Source organism: Myzus persicae, unplaced genomic scaffold (assembly GCF_001856785.1).
Source record: "Myzus persicae strain clone G006 unplaced genomic scaffold, MPER_G0061.0, whole genome shotgun sequence".
NCBI classification, from domain to species: domain Eukaryota; kingdom Metazoa; phylum Arthropoda; class Insecta; order Hemiptera; family Aphididae; genus Myzus; species Myzus persicae.
In genome coordinates, this window is record NW_019103250.1 from 285,135 (window position 1) to 303,279 (window position 18,145).

The 18,145-nt window shown below is 29.8% G+C and overlaps 2 protein-coding genes across 2 annotated transcripts in view; one reads left to right on the forward strand and one right to left on the reverse strand.

Annotated features, from left to right (window-relative positions):
- The window catches only part of LOC111034081, a 9,515-nt gene extending 5,118 nt beyond the window's left edge, over positions 1-4,397 (forward strand). The window contains exons 3-5 of the mRNA XM_022315113.1: positions 1,012-1,120; positions 2,810-3,276; positions 3,972-4,397. Coding sequence (XP_022170805.1) covers positions 1,012-1,120; positions 2,810-3,276; positions 3,972-4,397 — 1,002 coding nt within the window. The remainder of the gene's footprint in view (positions 1-1,011; positions 1,121-2,809; positions 3,277-3,971) is intronic.
- A 189-nt stretch (positions 4,398-4,586) lies between these two features.
- LOC111034092 (glutamate receptor ionotropic, kainate 2-like) lies at positions 4,587-9,475 on the reverse strand. The gene is made up of 8 exons (XM_022315127.1): positions 8,763-9,475; positions 8,586-8,690; positions 7,953-8,198; positions 7,677-7,874; positions 5,964-6,351; positions 5,401-5,498; positions 5,169-5,330; positions 4,587-4,884 (listed from the first exon to the last, which is right to left on the reverse strand). The coding sequence occupies exons 1-8, from the start codon at positions 8,949-8,951 to the stop codon at positions 4,822-4,824; spliced, it is 1,449 nt and encodes a 482-aa protein (XP_022170819.1). The 5' UTR covers positions 8,952-9,475; the 3' UTR covers positions 4,587-4,821.
- Positions 9,476-18,145: the final 8,670 nt, after the last annotated feature.

Sequence of the window (18,145 nt, forward strand, 5' to 3'; positions counted from 1 at the left end):
GTATACCGACAACATGGTCAATCCATTTAATCTGTCCTGTGTAAATAATTATTTTTCAGTTTAAAATATAATGTTATAATATAATGGAGTATAATTTGGAATATCCCATATCTAATAATAATTATTATTAAATAAAAACTTCGGTGACGACGGTCTTCTCGCCGTACATTTTTAATCGAAACTCGATTGTGACGGTAACACTGAAATTCCCAAAATTTAAATTTGTATTTATTTTTATTAGTACTATTAATTTTTTTTTTAAATTCTCATTATTTTTACTATACATTTTTACGTAATTACGTAAACGGAAAAAATACTAAAGGGGGGGGGGGGGGTTGAACACCCAAAACCCCCCCGTGTGTACGCCACTGGTGTCTGCAACTAAGAAATTCGAAGTTCTTTTCTGAATCACTAGGGGAAAATTAAAAACAATGAATACTTAGTGGGAAAGTGAGAATTATAAATACTATACCTATCGTAACATATTTGCAATTATTGAAAAAATCGATTCTGTTTTTGTATTCAAATTCATAAAGGGATAACCATAGGGATGTGGAATGCACACCAAATATTTGTAATGAGTACCATTTTCTATACATTAAACAATTTTTGTTAGGCTTCACCAAGCCCAGTTCAAATTCTAATTTTTGGAATTATTAAATATACCTACTAAAATATTATATGTTCTAATGCAATTATTTCTTATAAGTATTATAAGAATTATTATTTTTAATATTAATATTATTTTTATTATTAATATTTAAATATTAATCATAATTTATTGATATATTAAATATTTGGGCTATTTTTGAAATTCAACTAAAGTATAGAATAGAAAAACAAAGATTTTTGGATATTTTATATAGTTAAATAATTAGGTATAATTAAAATCTTTTAACAACAATTCTTTCAATTTATTGTTCATGTTATAACGAATTTAGAGTTATAATTTTTTGTAAGTTTGTTAATATCTTGTACTCTTGAAGATAATATTTTTATTTATTTATAAAGGAATTTTTATGCGATTCTGAACCGAACAGACCATCTGATCAACAAGGTATTGAAGAAAATGCGTCTCTGTCTCTATCTTTCTTGGATCTTCAACATCTTGAAAAAATATGTATGAATAGTATAATTGTATAATGTACACCCATGAGCATAGAATAAAAATCTTTATAAAGCCAAAATTAAATTAAAATTAAAAATATAGACTATAATGTTCTTTACTATCGAGGTATCTCATCAGTTTTTAGTTTTTAGTATAAACAAAATAAACCAGTCCACTTAGATTCCACTGACAAAACAGGTTGTAACAATCACAAGCTTATTAGTAAACCGTACTTTATTGTACTATACCATTGTTTTCAATGATATAACTGATATGATAATGACTATTAAAAAATTCGTTGAACCTACTGAGTTAAAAAAATACTTCTAATAATATGAATAGTTATTATTTTATACCTTATAACTTAGATCATATACACTGGATAGAGCTATGGTTTAAAATCTTGAAGCATCATCGTGCCCGAAGTCATCACTGCGCATGAGTAAAGTATATGATCTAAGAATTCAGTACCTACCTAATCGCCCTTATCACTATAACACATTATTGTTCCTTCCCTGTCCCGCGCGATCCATTTCCCCGTCCCGCGTGATCTATTTCATTCCTCACGCATGCGCAATAAGTACTTCGGGCATGAACCAGTCTGCTTCAAACACGGACTGCGCGTGATATACGCTATAGCTCTATCCAGTGTATATGATCTATGCCTTATAACTTATTCTGTGAATAAAATTATATAAAGTATAAATTATCATTTATTCTTAAAAATAATTGTTACATTGCTACTAAATTATTACTGATTTACTCTGATAAATTACTGTGACCTATTCTCAATGAGGAGATACACTTGAAACCTGTTGAAGAAATAATATCTAAATATATAATATTTACGAGATGAAATAACATTTTATGAATTTTATATAAATTAAATATATAGGCACCTACATAGTTTTTTAATTTAGCTTTCCTGGCTTACCAAACACCTATTTTTTTCCAACAATAATGGCTATGAGCACCTAAATGATTGCTTGAATTTTTTATTCTGGTGTTTGAACACTCGAATACATCCAACATGGCAACATCCGAAACTCTATTAAGCAATTTGGACTCAAGCCTGACATTTTTTTCAGTTTGTTTTATTTAAATAATTATAATTGCAGGATGAGATATTATTTCAAGAATATTTAACTAATAAATGTTTTTTTTTAGAATTTACTCATTAATTATTTTTACGAGCTTTCATATAATTTAACTACCCATATATTTAGATTAAATTAGTGAATATTATAAAATATACTATACGATTTTTTCTAATTTTAATACTTTCCATATACTTCACCTTCATTTATTAGTATTTATTTTTATTTCCTTAAGAGGATGCTACACCCGCATGTGTTGTCTCCGTCTTACAAACGTAGAACATAGCAAAAACATGTTTTGCGCGGGAAAGAACCGAGAAAGCTACAGTCATAATTAAACTTGAATAACTTTTTTTGTACTTCCGACATCGAAAAAATAAAAACGATATTGCACAGCCAAAGTTCTCCTTTTTATGTGGTGAAAATTTCGTTTCTTAATTATGACTGTAGCTTTCTCGGTTCTTTCCCGCGCAAAACATGTTTTTGCTATGTTCTACGTTTGTAAGACGGAGACAACAAATGCGGGTGTAGCGTCCTCTTAACAGTTTACAGTTACTGTCGATCACATTGTAATCTCTGTTACTAAAAACATGTATAATTTTAGATACTATGCCAGAAGATGAAAAAATAAATATTGACTATGGAATGTCTTCAGTTAGTAACTGTTCATCAAACTATACTAACTTAATTCAAAAATCAAACACATGTTTAGTCCAACCTGTAATCACCATGAAAATTTTGAACGAGATGTCAAGGATGCCAACTGATTCTGGTTATAACACAAATGTTTTAAAAATGAGTTCTCAGAATACCAATCAAATATCTACTGAAATAATGTCACAGTCAATACAGAGCGCTTTAGATCTTCTTATATGTACATTATTTGATACTTCAGAATTATTAGAAGCAGTTTGTAATTGGGATGATTGTAATAATCTTGTAAGATATTTCGTCGACTTGGTAGCGAAAATAGCAGAAAGTAATGAATTCGGGTTCACTTGTCGAGACAATGTGATGACATTTGTCCAAAATACGGCATTTACAATTTTAAACAATCATCACATGTATAAAGTAAGTCGTGGTAAAAATATAAAAGAAAGAACTTAAATAACTTACATAGAAACTAAATATATTATTGTATCACCTTCAGTCACATAGCTATCCAATATTAAGTGACTAATTTTATTAGGACGTACCTAATTTAGAATAGCCGGGAAAGTCACGGACCTAATTTGTCACGATCACTAATTTATTTTTATTTTTTCTGTGTTATTGTGATTTGATTTTCATTAATTGAGACTTAATACTATAAGATATATGCCTATACTCGAATACATTTTTGTACTTTTATAACCATTGTTCCATTCATCTAAGTACACTTATTTCATATTTTGTTGTTGTTGATTTTTGGACTAACAATCAATACATCTTTTAAATATTTTCGTTTGTTTAATAACATGTATACAATCAATTGTATCGTAAAATATTATGGTAGTATAATATTATAAGACTTTTTGTTTTTACTGGTTTTACATAAAGTTAAGGTTAAAATGACGTCTTGGTAACCAGGTAAAGTGATCGAATATATGAATTAATTTTTATGTACTAAAGTTATTATAATTTATGACCAATATCTACATCTGTTTAATATTAACTGTATATAATACAATTTTGTAGCTGGTTTATTAATATTTGAGATTTGATATGCTTGACTTATTCAATCACGAAGTTTCATAGTTTAATTTGTTTTTTTTTGATTTATTTAGTCTATTCATGTCGAATATCAATGTAATTTACTCGCCAAATTTTGCTACGACAAATATATTCGATGGAATATTATAAATTTACTTATAAATCGAATTAAGATTGATGTTCAGATCGTGCCAAGTTCTAGTTCACTTCGGAGCATATTTTACACTTTTCACTTGATACATAAGTTGTTACATAAAATTGATTTTCATGCTACTAATGAAACAACCAAAAACTGTAACAGCTTAACAGATTTGTGGAAAATAAACTATTTAAAGAAAAGCGGAAACGAAACCGAAAGGATTGAACAAATGTTAAAAGAATGGAAAAATTTGTTGGAACATATTTCAATGGAATCTTTAAAGAAAAATGTATTTTTAGTAAGTATAAAAGCGAATCAATGTTTAGAGGCTTTACAGCTTCTGTACTGTAATAAAACCTAAGTAACATATTTTTTTGTTTTGACAAATTTAAATTTGATTTAATAACATTGTAGTATTGTAAATACATAATATTTAGTAGGTATGTCTCAGTGAATATTGTATATCTATAACATATAAATCAACATAAACATAGAACAATTTTTATTATAATATAATATAGTTATTTATTTGCAATAAAGAAATCGATTGTTTAATTCACATAAATATATAAAATAAAATGTACCGAATAACAATTTATATACATGTTTTATTTAAAACTAGTAACTATCCGTTTATGGTGGATTCAAAACATAGGTAGAGCTTAATTTATAGGCAGTTTATTTTGTCTCTTAATGGGTTTTGAGATTCAATGAAATCGAAATTGGACATTTTTGAACGGACTCCGACTCGCTGGATGTAACGGTGGCGAATCGGAAGGTAAATGTTATTTGTCTTCGTGGTCGACGCTGATTGAAGGCCTCGTTAGTTCAACCATAGGAACATTGTCCTAAAACAAATGCGAGTGTTAGTAGGTAAAAACAAAAAATATGTATACTACATTTTATTCATACGAAACACATAATTACAATATAAAACACATAAAATGAATTATTTCGTGATAAATACAGTATTCAATTATGAATGTTAAGGAAATTTGTAACAAATGAGGATTATTATTTTTAAATTTATTTTTTATTTTTTATTTATTTACATTATAATTTTATATTTATTATCGAATTACATACGTGATAGTATTATAAAGATTTTATTATATTGATTTAAATAACTTACAATTTGACTGGTAACGTGATTTATATGTATCGGAGCTGGTACGTATGTAGTGATAGGTGAGCAGCCATTACACGTTCGCTTCAACGTTGCTTTGTGTTTAGTACCATCACACCTTATTGCGTATCTTAGTTCTTCTGCCATTTCCGTACAAACAGGTAGTTGCTGCAATTTAAATTTAGCAAAATTTACTCATGACATCGAACAAAGTTGTTATCAAAGTTTATATTATTACTTGATCTGTTGACTTTTTCTTGGAATACCAGCAGAATTCCAATATTGCTATGATAACAGCTACAGTTAGCCCACACAAGACAAATACAAACACTCCACCTAATGTTAGAAGTTTAATCAGTATAGTATAAGTTTAATGTTAATAATATGCAAATTTTGTTATGAGAAATTTAGTTTCAACTAAATTCTTAAATATGAAACAATCAAACATATAAATATTTTTAATACGAATTCAGCATTAAAACATTTCCGGTATTTTTTTTTAAATTGAATATTACCAGCAGAATCGAATTAAATTTTGATTACTTATTGCTTATAATATTTATATGCATTAAACTATATTTTGTTTTCATTCAAGTATAAAATGAATTATTTTTTATTATATCATTGTTGTTGACCGTTTCTTGTGTAAGAAAAGAAATGAAAATGTGTGAAATTTTAGTTAAAAACCAATTGCGCAAAAAAAATATATTGTAGGTTCATTCCTTTATCAATGGGTACCATTTAAAACTGACGAATTTAATTAAGATAATATATTTGACTTTTATACTCCTTTTCACTAACCTAAATCGTTAAGGTCCAGAGGCTTTGGTTTAAATTCTTTAACTTTTTCATCTTTGATACATATATCGGCTGCATTTTTCCACCATTTATCATATAACATTTGAATGACTCCCTTTTCTTGGAGTTCTAGTACGGCTAATGATAGTTTGTCTCTCCAGACTGAACCCTTAGGAGTTGCTATTCCGTAACCTTTAGAATCCAGAAGGCCGCTGATTTGAGTTAGATTGCAATCTCTCTGTACTGCATAGTCTATCATTGTTGATTCCATTAAAAATGCATAATTCCCCCCTAGTACTTTTTTCGTGCCTTCGTCGTAAGTAGATACAAATACCGATTGATGTTTCTCCATAAACTTCCACATCTTTTGGTATATTGGTATTTTGGAGTCCTATAAATAATATAGATTACGTAGGTATATTATGAAAAATGTTTTAAAATTAAAAATGCATTTGATATCTTGTCATTGGAAATTTCCAACAGTAAGTTATGATAAACTTTAGTATAGGAAGCATGCAGGTAGTGTAAGTTTATGAAGTAAATGAGGAAACATACAAAATAATTGTTGCCTGAATAATATAATTTATAAAAAGGTAATCGAGTGCATCAGTGTTGGGTAGGTACCCCGTGATTGAGTCCGTGCTTTAAGTGCACGGGCGTATCACAAGGCTGAGTACAACATACAATTTATTGTCTTTTTTTGGGTTTTATAGTAAATTAATTGTTCGCTATCTTGGGCGTTATATTGTCCATTCGTTTATGTTACGTATACTTCATTGGTATCACACTTTCGGCCTTGGGTATCAATGTATCATCTAATGATTCATGATCATCTAGATCAGGATTTATCAAATATTTTAATTTAAGAGCTACTTAAAAAAAATTAAAATCACTTAGTGGACCAAAATGATACACATATAAGTATATAACACATATCGTTTTAATGTTTTATATTCTGAGCGTACCGATGAGTGTATTGATTTTACAATAATTTATATTTTGTTTGTGGCTGGAAAAAATTTTTTTGGTCATCAACTTCGATGGAGGTTCGTTCCCCGTAAAAAATCGGCTAGTTGGTATTCTTGAAAGATAAAAATTGAACAATTTTAGTACTTTTTAAAATAATCGGAAAAAAACAAAATTGTTTAAATATTATTCTTAAAATAATCGTTTTTTTTCGACAACTCTACCAAATTTAACCCATCTGTGACAGCGACCCCTCTAGATACCTACTGTAAAGTAGAAGTGCCCGCTTTTTTTTTAAGAATAATACATTAAACATGTGGCTCGAAGAATACAAAGTTGACTTTACAACAAAATAAAATCTGATTTCAAAATTATTATCGGAGTAAAACTAAAGTCAGTATGTTTGAAAGCGTATATGTATACTTTCTCCAAAAAACCGTAGTGTGGAATCCGGGATTCCAAATCCCTTTAATATTGACTCGTACATCACTGGGATGAACACGCACTTAATAACAAACTGGAGTTAGGTAGTTACTAGTATAAGAAGTTATATCATTACTAACTAGCGTATAAGTTAATTTCACTGTATCCGGGCAGGGAAATACATAATAATATACATAGTTGTGAATATAAGTACTATTATGTTAATGCGTATTCGCGAGCAATATAAGATAAATAATTAATTGGTTAAACTATTAACGGTTATAATGAATTATTTTATGAAAAATAATATTTTAATTGTATATTTACCCTAAAAAATGACATGGTCGATCCCCCTTCAAGGGTCCCATATGTTATTTTTTCTTGAGACGACAATTCCGCTACATTTTGTATGGGTTTTTGTAGCCGCTCGACTGTTCTCAATGCTGTCAAGTTAGCGGTGTAAGATGGTATTATTATGATCGTGAAGAACCACCATATACCTCCTAGAATTCTAGCTGAAGTTGCCTGCGTATAGTGGAATAAACCAAAAAAACTCAATAAATTTGTTGTCGAGAAACATTATAATCTTATAATTGTGTTTACCTTTGGAGTGATTCCTGCATCCTGTTTCAACGACACACCAGCGACAAACCAAAAGCAATTCGATATGGTGAAACGACCCTCACGGTAATTCTCTTCAGTGTGTGGCCGCCATTCGTACGGGGAGAATCTGGCCAGAAAAAACAGCGAAAAACTCACGGCCATATAGGCGAGAAACATAAAGCTCCAGACACTGGTCGCCAAGGGATTTAAGAAAGCGAACAATTTGGATGGTTCATTACTCGGGACCTGCAACAAGAATAAAAAACAAACTGTTGTTTAAAGTTGTGGTTTTGTTGATTCTATTTTTATTTTCAGGTCTTATTGTTGTGTTGTTTTTTTACCACTCGTGTTCGTGTAATAGGAAAAGTAAATTAAGCGTAGTAATAAAACGCTCCGGAGAATCGCAAACTTTTTAGATTTTAAGTGATGATTGTAAAAGTTCGCTGTACCTACTTTGTTATTTATTTTTTCCAAACTTTATGATGTATTCTTTACAATATAAATTAAATTAATTATACTCGTCCTTTTCGATGCATTATAATTAGGTTCTATACATTTTAATTGATTTATTAGTTTTTCTTTATTAGTCATATATTTTTGAATTTACACTACATATATATATTGTACACTTGCCTTGAATAATATGCCTATTCCCATGTTCATAAATGGCTTTGTGAAGTCAACAACACTTTCACGAGCATAGTTGATAGTCATCGAACCCATGGCTAAGTCTGCTTTCTGGAATATAAGCACATTTTATGATGGTGAATATCATACTCTGTGTATTACCTATATTATAATGATGATTACCTTGTCCATGAGTTCTCTGACTATACCATTCCATTGCTTCGTGGTTGGATCGTACGCTCCATACTTGTTATCAGGTACTAATGTGATTGCGTAGTGAAATCCGACTTGTGATGCTATTCTGTGTAGTAAATCAATACAAAATCCTTCGTATTTTGAATTTCCCGTTAGGTTTTTGTCTTCTTTGATCATCACGTAAGGTTTTTCCTATAATTGTGTGTAAATTATTTCAACAGGTATTAAAATGCATTGATTCCGAGAGTTTGAACTCGACCCAATAATATTACTATAATACTTAATTAGTAAGTTATATTATATTGGACTCGTATATTTGTTATATCTTAATAAGTGTAACTCACAATGAAAGTCTTGAAACTTATTTATTTTACCATTTTACCATTTATTTTATATTATTAACTCAGTTTAAGCTGTCAATTTGTACGTATTAAAAATTAATTGAATAACTTTATAAGTATACCAATTAGGGGAAATGATTGATTTCTTTAAACAAAAACTCTTACAAAATTGAATAATAATTAAAAATTGTATTCTAACAAGGCACAATAGTTGTACGCCCACCTAAGTATAGTTCCATTGCTAAGAATTTATGATTTAGATTTGTTGAACAATTTAAAAAAATCAAAGTTGAGGCTAAACATGGTCCTGTATGGCAGGTATTGAAAACTCAACTATATTAACACATATTTTTATTGCAATCTATACACGCAATGTAGTACTATACTTTTTTATATTTTATATTCTTAATAATTATTTTTTATTTCACATTTGAGAAAATTAATATTAAATATTAATATTTTTGTTCTTATAAATAGATAACTAAGTAGATAGGTGCCTAATTATAGGTATATAATATATAAGTAGAAACGTAATATATATATATATATACATATAAATCAAATACCACTCAGTCACTCATTGCTACATCTCAAAAATAACTAAGCTTACGAACTTTAAATTTTGAATAGTGGTTCTTTTAATGATCTAGATGTGCAATGAGAAAGGGTTTTCTTAAATTCGCATTTTAAAGAGGTACTCAAACAGGCATTAAATTGGAAATTTTTTTTGTTTCATTGGTTACAGATTATAATTGTATATTGCAATATTAGATATAAGTATTTTTTTATTTATATAAATGGTTGACATTGGTTACTCGGGTAGATGAGATAAAAGTATCAAATTCTCACGTATTATGGTGTCTAGTAAAAAAATTATATCTTAAAACAATTAATATGATAATTTATTTATAAAATGATCCATATATATGTTACTACCTATACAGACTCAAAAACTACTCTATAGATTTTTACAAAAATTTGCCATGGCACATTGTATCCAATTCGCCATAGGTAGTTAGGTGGATTGCCTACTCGATTATATAGTGCTCGTATAATCATAAGCGAAACTCACGGGTTCCTTATTTGACATGGGCAACGCCGCGACAGCGGGGATAACTATAATATAATATATCTATTATCTAACGTGTCCTGACTGACTCACTGACTGTTTGACGGAGAGCATATTTAATGATAGCTTGAGACTTGACATTTTCACTGTACTTTCGTACCACCATGTGACCGAGGAAGAATTATCGGTTGGTACTTGTACAAGTATTTTGAGATTCATGATAGAAATAAATATTTTTTTTGTTTTTAAATAATTGTTCACATTGGTTACAGATTATAATAGAAATAGTAAACAATTTTAATTTTTGAACACGATTACACAAATATTAAATAACGAATTGACCAAAGTGAATCATACAAGTAGAGTTGGTATTTTTAAAATACAACGAAGTGCACAGAGTCAGCTAGTTTCATTTGCATAAAGTATTTTTGAATAAACAGGTAAAAATGTAATAATACAAAATATACACATTAAGTACACTATTTTTTCTGTAGTATATATTGTGTTGTGTGCAATTGTTAATTACCTATACATGATGGTACTATTCTAAGATTTTTATTTTTACTATAAATTCAATTATTAATTACAAAATCTTGAATTTCATAATGTAACAACCTATATAGTATATTATACAATGAAAAACGTTTAGTACTAAACTTTTATAATTTCTTTTTGACTGTCTTACGTATTATTTTTTGTTTTGTTTTAAATGTTCGTTTTTTGCTGAGTCATGATTTGACAAAATGATTTCACTTCGAGATAAATGTGTAGCTTGACAAAATACCTATCAAATCATATCGATTTGAAAAATCGATATAATAGGTACCTATATCGTATATGTACATTGACTTAAAGGTACAAACTGTGGGTTTGTTAACATTTATTTTCGAAAAAAAATTATATTTCTTTATTGTTATAATTTTTTATAAATTAAAATTGTCTCAATGAAAACATAGGTTGTTACATTTATAATATTGTATACTACAACATTCAAATTTAAAAGCAGAATAATATTGGTAGTATTTTGAATTTCGAATGATAAGTTAAAACTTTTTAAGTACCTATTTAAAGTTAGATTAGTGGATTAGAATAGCTCTGGAACCCCGGATTATGTTTATCCGCTACTCCGCTCAGATTAGCTATAAATACTTGCAACTAATTAATACTCATTCAAAATTTTATTTTATATAATGAAATACTCTAAAAAATATACAGCTCCATAAATTGTGATTAAAAAAAAAAAAAAATGGTTTGGGTACCTATGTAAAAAAGTATTTTCAAAAATGTTTATACTTTTTGAAATAATGATTTTAACATAAAAACAATCTTGCTGTATACTACTGTATATTATTGTAACTAAATCACTTTGTAAAAAAGTATAATTAGATTATTTGACTAATTAATTAATTTGATTAAATTACATTGTAGTTGTATGAAAAATAATAGTCATTAATATAAACGTACATCATACTTATGTACACATAATATTAGGTATATATAATAATTAAGTAGGTACAATTTGCATACAGAGTGATTCACCCAGCATGTTCTTCTCTTTTTTATTTTTAAAAACGCAGTTTTATGTTGGAATGTTTAAATATAGGTGGGTACTTACCTAAAAAATTACTTTTAAAATTCTTTAAGACTATATTTAAAATTCTTAAAATATGTTTTGTGCTTACTACTTAAAGATTGTCCCGTGGAGATACAAATTTTCATTTTTCTAATGAAAACCTCCCTTTTATACAGTAAATTATCTAGCAGATAATTTTTCTGAACATTTTAACATTTCAAAATCAAAGTTCAAACTACTATAGGTCTTGAGTTATTTAACTTTGTGTAGTAAAGGTTATGAGTCCATGATTGGGTTTGGAAGATATTATGGGGATTATGGTAATTTAAAATTGTTAGTAATTTATATTGATCAATATTTACAATTTATAAAAAAATTTCAAGTATAGTAAATACTAGATCCAGTTAGAATTATTACTTTTATTATATATTTTTGTAAAACCATTTTTAAGAATTATTATTTAATTTAATTTAAATATTTTTATAGCTAAAAAACTAATAGTTTGAATTTTGAATTAGGTGGGTACAACAAAATTTTTAAAAAATCATCCACTTTATAATTTACAGAAAAAAGTCCTCGTTTTAAAAACAGAAGTTTGGATCACAGGACACTCTTTAAAAAGGTTTGAAAATATGTTATTTAGGCACTTACTTAGTATCTACCTATATGCTTATTGAGTCACTGTATATTAACATGTATTTATATTAAGTACAAATTACAGTACTTTTGGATTCCACAAATCGGATTTAATCAATAGAATCTCACTCTGTAATCATTGCTGCAAACCAGCAGTAAGTTGTGGTTTAGCCTTTCTACACTGTTATAATGTATGCGTGAAAAAGTATAAAATATATATGCTACACTTCGGGTTGGCATGTATCGAATAATTACAAGTTCATAAACGGGTAAATTGACTGGATTTTAAATTCAATAACGTAACTTATTCAGATTTTTCGAAAATAAAAATATATGTCTTATTTTAGATTTACAGGATCGAGATGAGAGGGCGTGGCGGCCGTAAGTCGGACGTACAACACAACGTTTTTTTTTGCAAGTGTCGTAAACATCATGGTCTGTGTGATCGGACAGAGCATTTATAAAAGGCGATTGGGAAGGTACTTACATCGTGTAAGTTACACGTACCTATTATATCAAGGTACTAAAATCGGTTTTTTTGGAAGCGAGCCAACAAACGACTGAAAAATAACCTTCGAAAAATGTATATTTAAAAAATTTAAAACGTTGGCGTATTTCAGGGGACGTGGAATTTGAAAAGAGAAACACGAAGATATGAGGTGTTATCAATCCGAGGACGAAGATTACAGCTAATATTTGAAGTTGCTTACGATCATGCTTTGTACAGTAATGTAATCGGCGTACGGTTTTTATTGTCCGTCATTTTAGATTCCGAGCGAACCTATGACTATATTGGATTTACAACGAAATGTATTTTTTTAGATTCTGAACAATGCGATGGAATGTATTGGAGTTTTACAGCAGAAATGTGTGTGTTTTTTTAGATTTTTTTTGTGTTTAAACACTTTTTATAGCAGTAAAAATGCTTTGATCTCCAACTTTTGGTTTTTGGCAGCAAATTGGATCTAGTTGGTAATTTTATACAAAAAATAATGATTTTTCTCTAAACAATTTTATTTATTTTATTGCGATTCAAAAAATACTAACCGTGAAGCTCAAAACATTTTACTGTTATTTAAATTATTATTTTTCATACGAAATTAAATTTTCAAAATATTTAGACTAATTTAAGTCTATCGATGGACTTTGTTTTTATTAATTTGTTAGAAATGTGTAAGCATACTTCGCATGTCCTTATACAAGTTTTATAATTTAATTATAATTAATTACAATATGTGCAATATTACATTATTCATAGTTATGAATTTCTATTGGTTGAGCGATTGATATTTTTAATTCATCAAAATCATGAACATTAACCAATTAACAATAATTAATTAAATAACAGTTTAAACATTAAAATATAATATAAGGTAGTTTCTCATGAGTCATAAGTTATTCTTAAAGAAATTTTAAGAAATTTATTACTAAATTTTTTTTTTTGTAGGCATCTAAGTTCAAAAGTTGATATAATTGGTTACATATTCAAACGAAAAATAACGATTTTTCTTCTAATGATTTAAGTTATTTGGTTGTAATCCAAAAAATATTAACCAAAGAGACTTAACATTTTCATAAAATATTTATAATACCATTTATACTATACATTATAAAATTTAAAATATCTTTTATCTGTTTTTGTGCTATTTATTAGAAATTAGAATAGCATTAGAAATTTTCAACTTTTTAGTTTTTTTATATATTGACTCATGTTCATAATTTTTGGCTGTTGCAAGTCTTTCAAAATGCTTTAAAATTAAAAACAAAGTTCCTCACAAGTGTTTCTTTCTGAAATTAATAATACCGAAAGTTTACAGTACCGAGTAGATTTTTTTAAAAGCGTTCAAAGAGTTCAAATTTTGGTCATCTAGGGTATTTAAACGAAAAATAACGATTTTTTAGTAAACGCTGTGGGTTATTTTGTTGTTATTATAAAAATATAAATTACAGAGACTTGCAATTTTCCGCCACTACGTATACATTTTGCCATCCTCCCTATACAATTAAATTTTCATAATATTTGGATTGGTTTTAAGCTATTATTGTAACATTATACCAAGAACCTATTTGCGCCGTTCTGCGGTACATCGACGGTAATGACGTCTTATATAAGCTTGCAGCTTGCTCCAATATTATAATAATTACTATAAGATGAGTTCAACCTAGGTACCTTATAATATTATAAACGGATAAAAAAATCTTAGTAATATACGTAGTACTATAAATTACTATGAAGTATCTGCATTAGAAATAGATGAGACTTCTTGTCCCAACTCACAACTGTTTATCGTTGAATCCAAATTTCACGCTAATATTGCGAAATATTGACTTTCTTAAACCTGAGGTAGGTATACTCGAAACTTACAAGAGTTACTTACAGAGTAGTTGAGTCGAGCGTGACCTTCTTGGATATTAAATGTTTATTTTGTTTTTAGAATTAGGCCTCAGCTGACTTTGTATTATTGTGTACGACCGGGGGTTAATACGCACTTACCGATTATCACGCACGCGCACTCACGCGCTTGCGCGAGTGTGTGTGTGTGTGTGTGTGTGTGCGTGCGCGAGTGTGTGTGTGTGTGTGTGCGTGTGCGTGCGCGTGTGCGTGTGCGTGTGCGTGTGTGTGTGTGTGCGTGTGTGTGTGTGTGTGTGTGTGTGTGCGTGTGTGTGTGTGTGTGTGTGTTAGGTTTTACGACGACTGACTGATTTTGTTAGCGCTTTGATTTGTTGCGGCTTCCTTAACCGAATTCCATCCAAGTCCAGTTCGTATATTATTACGTAATGGTAAACATACACACGCACGCGCGTTGCCCACGAAAATACGAAACACAACACGCACAGCTATAATATATAAATACGCTTTGATAACTGCATGACCGGTAAATTATTATTATTTTTCTTGTTCATTCCTGAGCTCCAGACATACCTATACACATTATATTATTATTATTATTATCATACCACGCAACAGCTATACTCAGAGGGATTATTTATGATATTTTCGTCAGTTATTTTTGTTCTATAATAATGTATAATAATATACCATATACCACATATACCATAACATACCTACGTATAGTTTTACCAAGCGTGAGGCACGCGCGCATTCGACGACTAACGCGAACGTATTAAATTATCGGCGGCAGCGTTATTATTTTGAAGATATTTCACTCGACTACATTATATTCCTAATACAATACACGAAATATACGTATTATGCACGATAGGTGTGTATTCCTTATACTATATTATTATAATATCGTAAGACCTTTTGAAGGCGTCACCGTCGGTATTATTTCTCCGGGAAAACTCGAGGATTATCTTTGATGTAGTCACACCTCGCCTCGTTTAAAATAATTATATTTCCATTACGCAAGCGCGACGAAAGAGTTATAATATTTTGTCGGAATTAATACGCATAATATTTCTCTGAGTTTAGCACCCACTTGTATATTAGAGCCGAGTGTCATGACGGGCTGAATCATTAAAAAGTGTTTAATAATATCCCACGGCCGTGGGCTTATAATAATACGAAATTGCTTTTGACGAAAACCGTTTTCAAATAGGAAATTTTTAATAATTGACTTGGTTGTTGTTGTTTTAATATTGTTTAACATCTAATCGACAACTTTTTGCGCGCCTCTACAAATAAAAAACGACGGAAGCATTTTGAGCTAGTTAGTTGAACACTCGACTCGTACTGACTTTGTATTACATGCAAATATCTACCTATTGTAAATCTAACACTAATTTGGCAGTTGTAGGTACCTACAATAATAATTTTTGAACGTAAATCGTTGTTGTCCTATTGCTGGGCAGTGGCGCACAGAAGTATTTTGAGAGCACATGCAACTAACAAAAGTGACCCACCCACCCACCCATTTTTTATTTAAAAAAACGTTCTTTTGAACTGTTACTAATTGTTTACCTATACTTTATCTAGGTACCTATAACCATAGGCGTCTATACCTACCTACCCACCCACCCACCNCCCGAGAGCACATGCAGTTGCACCCCTTGCTAACCTATCTGGGCGCCACTGTTGCTGGGTATCGCCAACAAATAATTATTTATTTTGAAATATCAAATGCTAAATATTAAACGAATAAATAGTGAATTAATGGTCCTAATTAGATTAAAGTGAATCATTAAATTAATCAATTGTTTTTGAAGCCTGGAATAATATACCTACTCGAATGAGTTATTTATTTGTGTCCTTAATTCTAGAAAAAGTCTGATTCAAGTCTAAGACCATTCCGCTGAAATATTGAATAATTTTAGTACCCATTACGAATTCACATCTCTCTCGGGACATAAATTATGTACCCGAGTTCGGGTGTATAATATAATTTTTTTTAAAGTTAAAGTTTATGTCTCAAGGTCGGGTAAGGCCGGGTGCTATGATTATATTAAACGTTAATGGTTACTAAATAGTCTTTTGGACACAAACACAGGTAAAAATTCGGTGGAGTAAAAGTGCAACTTTCCCGCGGGGAATTTAATACTGTCTTTATAATATATAGTCGTATTTATGTGCATGCCTTATTGGTGTTTTTTAAATATTATATTATCATGGTACCCAGTGTTCATATAATATTTTGTCCTCAAAAATACACTCTATGGGAATAACGATTTTGTTTCGTTGAATCGACTAAATTTGATTTTCTTTTCTAAAATTAACTGAATTAAATATTTTACAGTTCGAATTGAACTTGGTTTTTTCATATTTCAAACTTTATAATAGGTTTATAAAAAACACAATTTTAAGCTTTTTTCAAATTATTTTGTATAATTATTTGAAATAAAATAAAATATGTTCAAATTGAGTTCAATGCGGGCTGTAGAAATTTTCCATCTTTCGGATAAAAAATCAGCTATCAAAATTTGACAACTCTACGAGGCCTGAGAGTTTTTCCTGTGAAGTAATTATAATAACCCCCTCCCCCCTCCTAAATAGGTATCGGGTAAGAGATCAGTAGAAAAGTATCATAATTAAGGTGGAAACTAAAATATAATTTTAAAATTGTTTAGAATTATGTACAATTTGGAAAAATGGCACTGTGCCCCTCAAACCCATAATGGATTTTAATTTTACAGTTGAAATACGTTAAAAAATCACAAAGCTGTATATTGATCCAACGATTGGACTCAGTTCAGAAGTAAATCTGAGAACATCGTTCATAATTATTAAGTTGTGTAAAACACAATATTGTTTTAGGCATTGAAATACGTAATAAAATATTTATGATATTATGATATACCGTTCACACGAGAGGTGCCTGAAAATGGAGCCACATCAAAGGTCTGGTTAAATAGCCTACGCAGGAGGCCGTGCGATCATCATTTTATTTTTGAATTTATTAAATACTCATATTATATATCTTATGAGATACCCGAAAAATTTTTCCAATGCTAGTATAAATGCCGACACGAAAAAAGGCACTTCGAATGCGTGCTCTGAATATATTTAAATCGTTTGTAGTGGTATTACATGAGAGTAGTATGAAATAGCCGGTTCTGGGTCCCCCCCGCTTCACCACCCCCCCGCCTGTATCGAGCTAGGCCGTGCTAGGCTGAGCTAGTCTGCCGAGCTAGGTTGGCGTGCTAACCCCCCGCCTCACCTCCTACCCATACCACGGTAACGTGGGCCATACCGTACTAACCCCCCGCCTCACCCCTTACTATACCGTGCTAACCCCACGCCTCACCCCCTTACTATACCGACCATATGACCGCCCCACCCCACCCATACCTC